The 12704-nt window shown below is 39.0% G+C and overlaps 1 protein-coding gene across 2 annotated transcripts in view; it reads left to right on the top strand.

Moving 5' to 3' along the window:
• galnt2 (UDP-N-acetyl-alpha-D-galactosamine:polypeptide N-acetylgalactosaminyltransferase 2) overlaps positions 1 to 12704 on the top strand; it is a 109861-nt gene that overhangs the window by 43540 nt on the left and 53617 nt on the right. For both annotated transcript variants that reach the window (XM_072558883.1, XM_072558892.1), the window contains 3 exons: positions 847 to 1000; positions 5015 to 5113; positions 12561 to 12628. In XM_072558883.1, the coding sequence (XP_072414984.1) occupies positions 847 to 1000; positions 5015 to 5113; positions 12561 to 12628 (321 nt within the window). The remainder of the gene's footprint in view (positions 1 to 846; positions 1001 to 5014; positions 5114 to 12560; positions 12629 to 12704) is intronic.

Genomic DNA, 12704 nt, shown 5'->3' with positions numbered 1-12704 from the left:
TAAGAGAGAGAAGAATATGTGTCAGTTTAGAAAAATTACTCCAACGTGGTATTCAGTAGAGGTCACTAGCTAGTCACAGATATGGCTACAGTAACAATAAATTTCAGTCAAAAACATATTTCATATACAAATGTGCATCATTTTTCTGCTTGTTTAGCAAATGTCTACTGTACTTCAGTAATTAAGGAGGTATTCAACAATGGAAAAAATGCTTACACAATGTACTAATCAAATGATTGGCTAATGAACAAATGAATCAAAAGGTTAAAGTCCAATCAGGCACACTGCTACAGACCTTAATGTACAAGACCATGAAAAACAATCTGTAAATTTATTTCCACTTGTTGGCTGCTGTATACTGTTTGTCTGCTTGATATTGGATACAGCATGTGATTGGCTTTTATACTGATATCTGGTGCTTATAAAAGTAGGTCTGGGAAGAATCTCAGACATTGCTGGTAAGCTTAGTTACGACAGTCAGTATGTTTGATAAAACATACTCAACTGACACAATATATATCTGATTTTACACAGTCCTATTTAGTTTTATGGGTTCAGGTTACTTTCTGTGGCAGATACTTCATTGAAGATGCCTTTGTACCATGAGCCCATTTGGAAAGTTTTAAGAGAGACACAGAAGTTGTGAAGTAATTTGCATACTGAAAACAATACTAACTAAGGATTTCGTCATATACTGCCCTTTTTATAATTAGTTGCTATTGAAATTTAATTAAACTGACAAAATGATCTTTAAAGACAGCAGTGTAATCTTATGTTGCACCTCTCTCTCAAAGGATTAGGAGCACATGACTATGTTTTAACTGCATGTTTTTGATTGAACTACAGGGAAAGTAAGGTGGCAAGACTTTGATCAGGAAGCTTACATTGAGGTTACTTTAGTAAAGAATGGACAGGATCCATATGCACGGAATAAGTTTAATCAGCTGGAAAGTGACAAACTTCGAATGGATAGGAATATTCCAGACACCAGGCATGATCAGTAAGTAGAAAAGTCTTAAGGTCCTCTTTTTATAAAACTGTTTAGATCTTAAGTTTGTGTGTTACTCTACTGACTTGAGCAAATGTCTAGGGTGACACTGCAGTACAATATCAAGGAAATGCTACATTAAGGGATGCTATCTTTCAACTGAAGCTCCACCTGCTTTCTCAAGCAAATAGAAAGAAGAGCAGACTATTCTACTAGTGGCCTGGCCCATATTTATCCCTCATTTAAGATCATTAAAGTAGAATATTTGATCATCGTCACATTGCTGATACTTACAATGTGCAGGTCAGTTGTTACAGCTCCCATGTTACAGTAGTGACTGAGCTTCACAAATATTTAATTGGTGCGTTGGGATGCCTGAGATTGTGAAACTGACACAATAAATAAACAAAATTTGAGAGCTGGAAGCCTAATTCAGTTGGGAGTGTAACAGACAAAATTCTCCAAACATTCAGAGTTGAAAATTGTTCCTACTTTTGTAATTCAAGCTTCCTCTATCCACCCACTGAGACTTTCCTCTATTTGTCACTAGACATCTCTTTCTGTTATAGGCAGAATCTTTATTAACTAGTACTTGCACATTTACTTGCTTCTGAAACCCACTGTGACAATGAGCGTTGTGATTTAACAATAATCATAATAGACACCACATAGATTTCCCATTACATTCTAATACTGAAAAAAATAGATACCACATACCAACAAACCATAATTATAGACAAATATATACGTGTTAATACTACTACTTACAAAAACTTTATACAAAGACAAAAATAATCACATTTACACAAATGTAAAAACTGAATAAGGCAATGCCTACAAAAAGTAGAACAAGAAGATAGCCAATACCCTGACTTCTTCTTATTTTAAAGGCAAAGGCCAAACATACCATTTAGGATGCAATTTAATTGGTCAGTCTACCAATCTTGAAGTTCAGCACATTTCATTCATACATTATAGTTAAAATACAACAAAAGAAAGAAGAAATTGGAATAACTTAACTCAATAATAGACTATTTAACTACTAAATGGCAACTGTTCCAATATTGTGACATTTGATAAACACAAAGGGAAATTCAGTAAAATAGATTGGCTCACATACAATTCTTCAGTCCAGGAGGAGAAATATCAAGTGAAAACTGTGTGTGTTTTTTTTTCCTGGCTTCTGTTGTTCCAACTTTAAAAAAAAATGCCAAAGCCCTCACAAGCTATTTACTTTATTGGATTCTATTGGACTGGTTAAAACCTCTCAAAAAAAAAGGACAAATACACCTCTTAAAGCTATACAGAGGAACCTCAATTAACCAAACGAGATGGACGGACGCTATTTCGTTCAGATAATTAATATTTGGTTAATTGATTCACTGCCTCTCCTCTGCGGCTCAGAGTTTTCTGAAGTTTCCTTTTTCCTCGCTCTGCCTGCCTTGCTCCCTCTCTCTCTCTGGGCTTGTTTCTGAGCAGACACACACTTGTGTGTAAAGGGACCTGCAGTATTGCTGTACCTCCCCCAACCCCCTCCAATCAATTCAATGGGATTCACACAGCGAGCACTTGCTAAGTCTGCTCCTCATTCAGGAGACTAGGCAGCAGCACAGTGTGTGTGAGCTCCCCCCGCCCCCCAAACCTGTCCGCCCCAACCAGTCTGTCCCCTATGGCATAGCTGAACTGCTGCTGCCTTTTAGGGGGGGTGAATCTCAAAATAGTGAGCGCATGCACACGCAGCCACACACACAACTTTTTACTGCAACTTTTTGGCAAGTTCCACCTTTGTCCTCAGGGCAATGTTGGAGAGATTGTCTGGGGAAGGCGGGTGGGGTGGGGGATTTAGGGAACACCCCTGTGTAGAACTCCAGGGGTTAGTGTGTGTAGAGAGAGCAGGTGGTCAGTCATTTGGAGACAGTGCCTGGGCTCCCATCAATGTTCTCGGCAGCATTTTAGTAAGCCGAGTTCATTTTTGATCATTGTAAACAAAAGGTGCGAGCAGTGTTGGAAACACCTCTTTGATGTAATGTTTCTATCAGGACCTTGAGATCTTCTTCAGATAATCTAATATTCGGATAATCGAGGTTCCTCTGTAGTATCATCACAATTGCTGTAGGTCTTTCTCAGGGTAGTATCCAAGAATTGCTATCTTCATCTACTTCACTGATCTTCCCTCTATCATACATCAGAAGAGGGAATGTTTGCTAATTCCACAATCTTCTGTGTCTGTAGCTTCTGGGATACGGAAGCTGACTGTGCTTGCATGCAGCAAGAGCAGGACAGCATTCTGGTTTGGACTCGTAAGTGGAACATAATAATTGGCCATAAAAATGTTGTATAAGGATAATTTCCAACAAGAGAGCATCTAACCATCTCCCCTTGAGTTTCAGTGATGTTACCATTGCTCAAACCCTAGCATTAACATTAATTTTGTGCGAGACTGAGATGGACCAGCCATATTCAAATTGTTGCTACAGGGTTTGTCAGGGGTTGGGAATTCTTCAGTGGGTAACTTAACCCCCAGATTCCTCAAGGCCTGTCACCATCTACAAGGAATAAATCAGAATGATAGACAATCTCCACTTACCTGGATGTGAGTGGTTCTAAAACATTCAAGCTCGACATCATCCAGGTAAGGCAGCTCACATCCCATCCACTTTCCTCAACCCCAAGTGCACCTTGGCAACATTATGTACCATCTAGAAGATGCAAGGCAGAAACTCAGCAAGCCTCCTTCATAAATACCTTCCAAAGCTATGACTTCTAGTGCTCTGAAGAACAAAGGTAGCAGGTGCATGGGAACATCATCACTTTCAAGTTCCCCTTGAAGTCACATATCATCCTAACTTGGAACTAACTTGTGTTGCTGGGCAAAAAACTCAGAACTCTCTTCCTACTACAGTTATACCTAAACAACATACACTGCAGCAGTCAAGAAGTTGGATCACCACCACCTTCTCAGAGAAGAGCGAGGGGTGGATAACAACTGCTGGTCTTGCCAACAATGCTCGCAATGCCACCAATAGTAGCAAAAAATAACTCCTAGCAACACAATTTCTGATGTATTATATTTTCTCTCAATGTGTGTGTTCCTCTCCTAACAAAAGTGACTGCTCAAATGGAAGGCTAAAGAGCCTAAGAGGCAGTCGAAGATTGTATTTTCATTTGAGGATCAGAGTTTCTTCGCAATAGTCACTTAGTGAGAATGCTATGTTTTCTATCAAATTTGCATTTTCTGTTCCAGTTTGTCTTCTCTCTCACTTCACACACTTTCCAGATGTTTTCTAATCAATCTGTTTAGAGATGTGGGACTTGAACCCTGATCCCCTGGCTCAGATGTAGGGACCTAACCACTGTGCTGCAAGAACCATTGCATCCTTTCCAAGCTAATCGTTATCTGTGATATTCAATTCCATTACTTCTAGACTGCCATTACTTTCACTAAATTACTAATCCTGCAGTTTACCCTTGTGGCACATGTGTCGGCTGCTGTTATAAATGGTTCCCTCTCCTCAGCTTCCCTGTTGCCTTTCAAATCTGCCATCATCACTCCTTTTATTTAAAAAAAGCTTCCACCAATGTCATTCAGATGTCACCCAGCAGTGGGCTTCACACTTGATCGCAACCAGAAAATGACAAGTTTGTGTACTAAATGCATGTGTCAACATTTCATAAACAGTAAAACATTGTATAGGAGTAACTTTAAGTGATTTCAGAACACTATTCCACATTCCTTGTAGATCAATGATTTTAGTCTTCCATAGTGATTTTAAGTGTTCTTCCAAGTCTCTGGAATGAAGGGGGAAATTTTTATCCTATCCCATCAGTCTATCACTTGCTGGTACTTTTTCTGACATCATTCTGGCTTAAACATTGGCCATCTTTTATTATTGTAGGATTAATTGATGAACCTTGTACTGTTGTAATGTTTCAGACTGAACTTTTTAAAAAAAAAATTATTAATTTGCTAATTGAACTTGAAGGAAGATGTATCATGTGCTAAATTGGCTGTGTTTTTACTGACAGGTGCAGGCGGAAGCAGTGGAACACTGACTTAATAGCAACCAGCGTGGTTATCACCTTTCACAATGAAGCAAGATCAGCATTGCTTCGTACCATTGTCAGGTAAAAGCAGTTGCAAAAAGCTATACTCAATTACTTTATATTTTTCACAGAACTCACGTTTATACAGCTCCCTTAAAATAGTAAACACTCCCAAGGTTCTTCACAGCACTATTTTCAGCCAGAATTTGATGTTAAACCATGTTTGGTGTTATTATAAAATCGTAGAGTGTTTTACTGCACAGTAGGATCAGCACAACATTTCCTGACTGGCTGATTGCAAAAGCAATTTAGCGAGTACCATTTATCTGTGTTTTCTGATAACTCTGTAAATCTTTTCTCCTCAGATAAGTATCTAATTGCCATTTCAAAGCCACAATTTAATCTGCCGGTACTATATTCTCAGTCAGTGCATCGCAAATTCCAAATACTCACTGAATGAAAAATATTGCCCTCATGTTGCCTCTGGCTCTTTTGCCATTCACATTAAATTGATATCTTCTGCTGGTACTAAATTCATCTTCTAATGGGGAAGAAAAGTTCTCCCTTTCTATTTTGTCAATCCTGAATGATTTTGAACACCTCTATGAAATCTACTCTCAATTTTCTCAGCTCTAATGAAAGCTTTATCTTTGTTAGTCTATTCGCATAATTGCAGTCTCACATCCTTAGAATCATCTTTGTAAATCTTCAGCACCCTCTCCAGTGTATTTGCAACCTCCCTAAATGTAGTGCTAAAATTGGCGCAGTACTCCAATTGAGGGCAAACCATAGTTTTATAAAGGTTCTTGCTTTTTTGTAATCCATACATTTACTTACAAATTTCAGGTTTATGTATGCTTTAAAAACTACTTTCTCAACCTATCCTGCCACCTTAATTGATTAGTGCACTTATACTTACTGTCCCATTCCTCCAATATTTCTATTCCTGTACACACTCTGCAATTGTATAATTTACTTTTATATTGCTTTTCTGTTCTTCCTACCAAATGTGTCAGTTTACACTTTGCTCCATTAAATGTTATCTACTACATGTACCCCATTCTGCTAGCTTTCCTATGTTTTGAAATTGTTCTTTGCATCTGTGAGTCCAATAAAACCATGATTTTAATACTGATCCCAAGGGATCGCACCATGTGATGCCCTGCAGTCTGAAAAATGACTATTTGCTATTACTTTGTTTCCAATAATTCACCCAAATTCATATCCATGGTTTACTTCTTCTGCATGAGCATCAATTTTTCTGAACACTTAAGTAACGCTTACCAAATACATTTTTGAATTCCATATACACCACATCAAATATTTCATTAAACTTACTTTAATCCCATTGAGAAACTAAATTGCAATAGTTTAACAGAATTTATCATTAACAAATCATTGAGTTATCTAAATTAATACACATTTTCCAGGTGATTGTTAATTTTCTCACAGTTGACCAAAACTTGTGTAAGAAAAATGTGTTAAGGAGTGTCTTGAGGAAGAGAATTCAGTGGAGTGGTGTAAAAGTTTTAGATGAAAATTGATGCTTAGGGCTGAGTGGCTGAAGGCAGCTACCTGTGGTGGTACAAGTGAAATCCAAGATGTGTTTTGTTAGAAAACTAGGGTTCAAATTAATGGGGGTGTTTGGAGTAGTTATTACCTATTAACCTCTGCAATCAAGTTACCCAGATATCACAAGAAGACAAAATTAGAGAAGCACAGAGACTTCAAAAGGTTAGAGGAGCTGAAGGCTTGGAAGATTTTTAAACAGGATGAGAATTTTAAATCCGACATTAGTGAACCAGAAACCAGTGTAGGTTGGTGAGCATAGGGGTGATATGTAGCTGGGTTTAATGTGAGCCTGTATCATCTAATCTGGTAGACTGCACTTTAAAATACTACTGTAATATCTCTGTCTTGGGTGACTCTAAATCATCAAGAGTTACCTACCTTTATCAAAGTATTTGGGATTTAGAGGAGCATGTTCTGATCAGCAGAGTGTGCACTCTATATTTCTGTGACCTGATTCATTTCGTTTAGAGTCATGGGTAGGATGATGTGTCAGGCACCAGGTATTCTTCTAAATTCTTTGTGTCTTGTATGTAGGGGAGCAATAGAGTGGATTAGGGAGTGGTGTAGGCAGCTCCAAATGTTGCTGACTGTGCCATGCAGCCTGAAGCAGGCCAGCACAAAATACTTTAAAAGCAAATCTTGTGACTTTAAGCAGGAACACAGGCCCCATTAGCTGAACAATGTTGAAAGAAACTAACATAAAACAGAGCCACTTTAAGTAGGGACTATGTGTAATTTGTTCTGTATCTGGTGATAAATGAACAGCACTTTGTAATTTTGAGCCCCTGTCACAATCCTCTTGGGGTCCTAGCTTAAAAGCCGCTATTTCAATGTAAACATTGTTAAAGATTGATTGAGGCTTGCAAGAATTGTCTTCATTCTGGCTTTTTTAATGCATCATAGGAACTTGACTGAGTTCACTTAGTTCTGGGAAAATATTCACTGTGCGAATATAAAAATGAACTGGATTCCGTTGCAGCATGACGTGTGATTGGTTGTTGCTGTACAGTGCTGACGTCTACTTGTTCAACTACAGTCTTTCGATAATTACTTGCATATCATAGAATCGTACAAGACAGGTGGATTGACTTACTGTGTGTTTGCAGGTTCTTTGGAAGAGCTTTACAGTTAGTTGCAAACAAGAATTGGAGCAATATGGCAACCTTACAGTACTACTAATCCAAAAGCCTGGTCTAATGTTGCAGAGGCAAGAGTTCAAATTACACTAATAGCAATTGCGGAATTTAAATGCAATTAATTGAACAAATTTGGAAAAAAAAATCTAGGCTGAAATTTTGCCAAGAAACCAGGAAACAAGAGCTGGATTTGTTTTGGGGTCAGAAACCAGTGGGAAACGGAATAAAATTAAGATTTTCACTAGAGGAAGCTTAATTGGGTTTCCTGCTCACTTAGAATTCGTACTGGTTGGAACAGAGCTGGGTCTCATGAACCATGGGACTTGTTTCGAGAATCTAGAAGCCATCGCTATAACTGCTGTTTGTTCGAAGGGGGACATTTGCTGATCATACCAAAACCTTCCACAGCACTAGAGGGAAGCAAGATGTCACAAGATAGTCAAAGGCCCAACACACCTCGGGCATTGTTGCCTTTTGCTTCATTGTCTTCAACCTAGGTCTAATGCTGGAGGTTGTGAGGGAGATCAGGGAAATACTTATCCCAGAGGACAGGCAGAAGGAGGCCACTCTGATCAATCTTGCCTCCCTCCACCTTACCTTCCCACTTTCTTACCAATTGTTCTGACTTCTCCCAGGAAAGCTGTTCTATTTCCAGACCCCTCTCAGCCTCAGTGCACACATTTTGGTGGAGGGCATGTCACAGACTTTCACAATGAACATAATAAAGGTTAATAAAGTACTTGAGACCCTCGGTTTTATAAATTGGGTGATAAAATACAGAGTTATGCTATACCTTTTTTGAAGTATTGGTTTAGCCTCAGCTGGTTGAATGTGTCCAATTCTGGAGATTAACTTCATGAAGGATATGAAGGCACTAGAGACGATACAGAAAAAGTTCACAAGAGTGGCTCTGGGGCTGAGGAAGCTGATTGAAGGACGTTGGGAACACCAACACCTGCAAGTTCCTTCTCCAAGCCACTCGCCATCCTGACTAAGAAATATATAGTCGTTCCTTCACTGTTGCTGGATCAAAATTCTGGAATTCCCTTCACAATGGCATTGAGCCTATCTACAGTAGTTCAAGAAGGCAGCTCACCGCTACATTCTCAAGTGCAGCTAAGGAAGGGCAAAAAATGCTGGCTAGCCAGTGACACTCATGGCCCATAAGAGAATTAAAGCAACTCAGTTACGTGGACAAGAAAAGATTGAGAGGAGATTTGTGGACTTTCTCAAAACCATACAAGATTTTTTCTAATCAAGTTGTTCAGAACTGTTATTCTACACTTCTGGAGCAGTTGGGACTTGAAATCATCTTTCCTGGCATGTAGGTGGATCAATCAAATGCCAGAAGAGCCTTGAGCCAAAGGAAATTATGAGAGAAGAGGGATTTTCTAATCAACCTCTTCAGAGGTATTGCGCACACCTCTGGAACATGTGCACTTGATCCCAGGTCTTCTGGCTTAGAAGTAGGGACACTACCATTGCACCACAAGAGCCCCCACAGCCCAAAAGCAGGTGAAACTTGAATCCTCGGTTCCTGGTCCAAAAGTAGTTCCACTATCACAGTGTCACAACAGCCCTAAAAATGATGCAGTATCTGAACTGCAGAGATGTGGAGAACCTGTTTCCATTGGCAACTGATGTTTAGAATGTAGAATGTACTGCCTGAGATTGTGGTAGAGACATATTCAATTGTGGCTTTTCAAAAGATAATATGATAATTATCTGGGGAAAATATCTACAGGACTGTAGAGAAATTGTAGGTAAGTAGGACTAGGTGAGTTGCTGTCGCAGAGAGCCAGCAAGACATAGCATGTCAAATGGCAGCCTCCGGTGTTCTAATAATTCTGTGATTCTGTATTCAAGTTCATAGCAGGCGGATACTGGTGGCTGCCATCTGATAGTGATTACATCTTCAAAATCCTGATGACCTGCTCAATAGTTGTCCTACTGAGCAGGTGGCATTGGTTTTATTGCCTCTCTCTGGGGCTCTAATAGGATTCCTTGTCCCTTGCAGTCCATCCATAGGGGTGGATTGAAGATCTGAAGCAATGGATGAAGGAGTAGTGGCAACAACTAGGGAAGCAAGGGCACACTGGCTGGAATCTACTATGATCACACACCATTTGAATGTTGAAGGAGTCAAAGCACTTCCACTGGATAGGTTTGAAAGGTCCTTTAGTGGCCTTTATTTAGTTGCAGTCAATAATTCCCTTCCCATGGAGTCTCATGCAGATGGCAAAACTCAGGGCCTTTTGTCACTAAGAGGCCATACCTATCATGAAGTGAATGTATTGTTACAGTCAGGCAAAGAGAGCATCCATGATCTGCAAAATGCAGTGGCGTGCAGTTTCTTGCTAAATTCAATAAGCATTCATGGTTAAACCTTAGAAGAAGCCAAAAGTGATGCTTCACTGACTATGATGGCTTTTGGCAGGTCATGTCACTAGTGTGGCAGGATGTCAGCTCTTCTCCAGTGGTGCCACAGATGTCTGTGACTAAATACCTGCAGAGTTGCAGTCTCCTGTGGCACTGGGTTTTCAGTCAACCACAGGGAGCATCTGCACTGGTAAATCCTATGTTAAAGGTAAGGCCTCTGTTGTCTTCCAGCCTGTTTTCCTCCACTGCTACTAAGATTTCCCATTTTCCTATAATTAGTTTGGTCCCTCTTTGTCAAAATCTGTCATGTTTCCATTGCTGGCTGCAACATTTATGTAATTGACAGCCTTGCTCTTGCTGTTTTGCCTTGACAATGTCTGGATGCTTAATACCTACTCCCCTGCAAATGGTTTTTCTATATCTGGTGACCAGACTCCCTTTGTTCCATTTATGGGGTCAGGATAATCCCCAGAACAGCCTTGACTCACTCTCTACTTTATATCTGCCTCTCCTCAGCTGATCAGAAATCACTAACACATGACACATTTGTGGTCCTTTTAAATATTCCCAGAATTCCCAAACAGCACCTAACTGGAGTTGTACCTGCACAACGTGGTCAGCAACTGTTTAAGAAGGCAGCTCACCAATGACTTGTCAAGGGAAATTAGTGATGGGCAATAAATGCTGACCTTGACAGCAGTGTTCCTATTCTATGAATCAAAAGAAGAAAATCTACTTTCCCTTATTTTTTCATTAAATGTTACAGATACAAATTTTACAGTATTATGTTTTGGAAATATCTCTCTTCAATTTGGCGTGGAATGGAGGACAGAAGCTAGTGGTGTAGCCTACTCTGAATTCTGTTCAACTCAAGTTTGATTGGCTAAGTTTTTAAAGAGGGCTCAATCTTTTTACTGAGAAGAGGGTGCAGGATATTCACACCTACAGACAGTAGCAAGAGCATCAGTGATAATTATGGGTAGGCTGCTAGTGTCCAAATCTCATAAGGAAATGTTCAGATTGTCATGTTTATGAACAGCTAAGCTATAAACCTAATTTTATCCCAAGATAGATTGGACTTAGGTCCAGCTATTCAGGTATTCCATCTACATATAAGACAATGTAATTCACAATGCAATGAGGATGGGTCTTAGCAATGAAAACTCTAAAGAAAGCCATTTTATGGGTCACAACTTAAAGATATGGGGTAGGCCATTCAAGATTGGGATGAGGAGAAGTTCCTTCACCCAGAGTGTGGTGAGCCCATGGAATTCTCTACAACAGGAAGCGGCTGAGGCCAAACATTGAATGTTTTAAAAAGAGGTATAGTTCTTGGTGCTAAAGGGATCAAAGGGTAAGGGGAAAAAGCAGAAAACGAGTACTGAATTGGATGATCAACCGTGATCATATTAAATGGCAGAGTAGATTCGAAGGCCCAAATGACCTATACCTATTTTCTGTTTCTATATAATATTGGATTATAAATTTCTTAAAACTCTCTATAAACCCTGCCGGTTAATTTGCAAGAATCTGAGAGACATCAGAGAAACAGAGACAGCCAGCCCTGTCCCTGAAACAGTAAAAGCTGTCTTTAATATTCACCATGCAAAACACAGTAAAATTGAAGAGAGTGAGAATTTAAATAAATCTGCAAGATTAACTTTGGCTAGAGGGAGGATTCTCTAGAGTAACCTTCATCATGAAAGTTAATTTGGGGATCAGAAGTTACCAGACTAGAAAATATAAAAGGAAACAGGCGATTAGGACCAGAGATTAATTGGTCTAGTTCCCAGAGATTAAAGTACCCACTTAAGGAATAAAGTATAACATGAGATGGGATTATTGATCATGCTGAAAATCACATGGTGGTCTTTTCTGCAGTTTAAAGTGTCTTCAAAAATAGTGTTAGTGTGTTTCTAATATTTTTATTGCACAAAAGCATTTAAATCTAAACTATTGTGATCTTTTCAGTTGGTCACTGGAATTCAGACATCTTTTTTTAAATATCATTGGTTTGTATGGGTGTCATTACATTGGTAAATGTATTAAGGTTACAAAACCAAGCTGAGGAGGAGGGGTTGATACCGAGATCTACTGTAACCTAACTGAATGATAGATGAGCTCAAGGAACTGAAAAGTCCTGTTTCCGTTCTTCTTTCACTATGCAGTGTTTTTTTATAATAATAAATGCAGTAAAAACTATTTTACACTGAAAGATTCCTCTGAGCTTTCCTTCTTCACAAACTGTCTCCATGTGTCAAGTTGCCACTAAAAATCAAATCCTATAAATTGAAGGCAACAAACTGAATTAGGATCTTTCACAAATTCCACACTCTAATATATCAGCAGTAATTACCATTGAAAATAGTTCATTATCGTTTTTACATTTATTTTCAAATTATTGTCAATTTTCAATAATTGTGATTTTTCTTTTTGAACAGTGTGCTTAGAAAAAGTCCACCACACCTGATCAAAGAAATAATTTTGGTTGATGATTACAGTGACAACCGTAAGTAGGAATTGCTTTACCTCTCTGTAGCTCAGTCTCATCAATTTTTTTTTTACAAAAATAATTTAACTTCCAC

Source organism: Chiloscyllium punctatum, chromosome 3 (genome assembly GCF_047496795.1).
Source record: "Chiloscyllium punctatum isolate Juve2018m chromosome 3, sChiPun1.3, whole genome shotgun sequence".
Taxonomy (NCBI): domain Eukaryota; kingdom Metazoa; phylum Chordata; class Chondrichthyes; order Orectolobiformes; family Hemiscylliidae; genus Chiloscyllium; species Chiloscyllium punctatum.
Note: the sequence above shows the minus strand (reverse complement) of the source record. Positions and strands in the feature narration are given on the sequence as shown.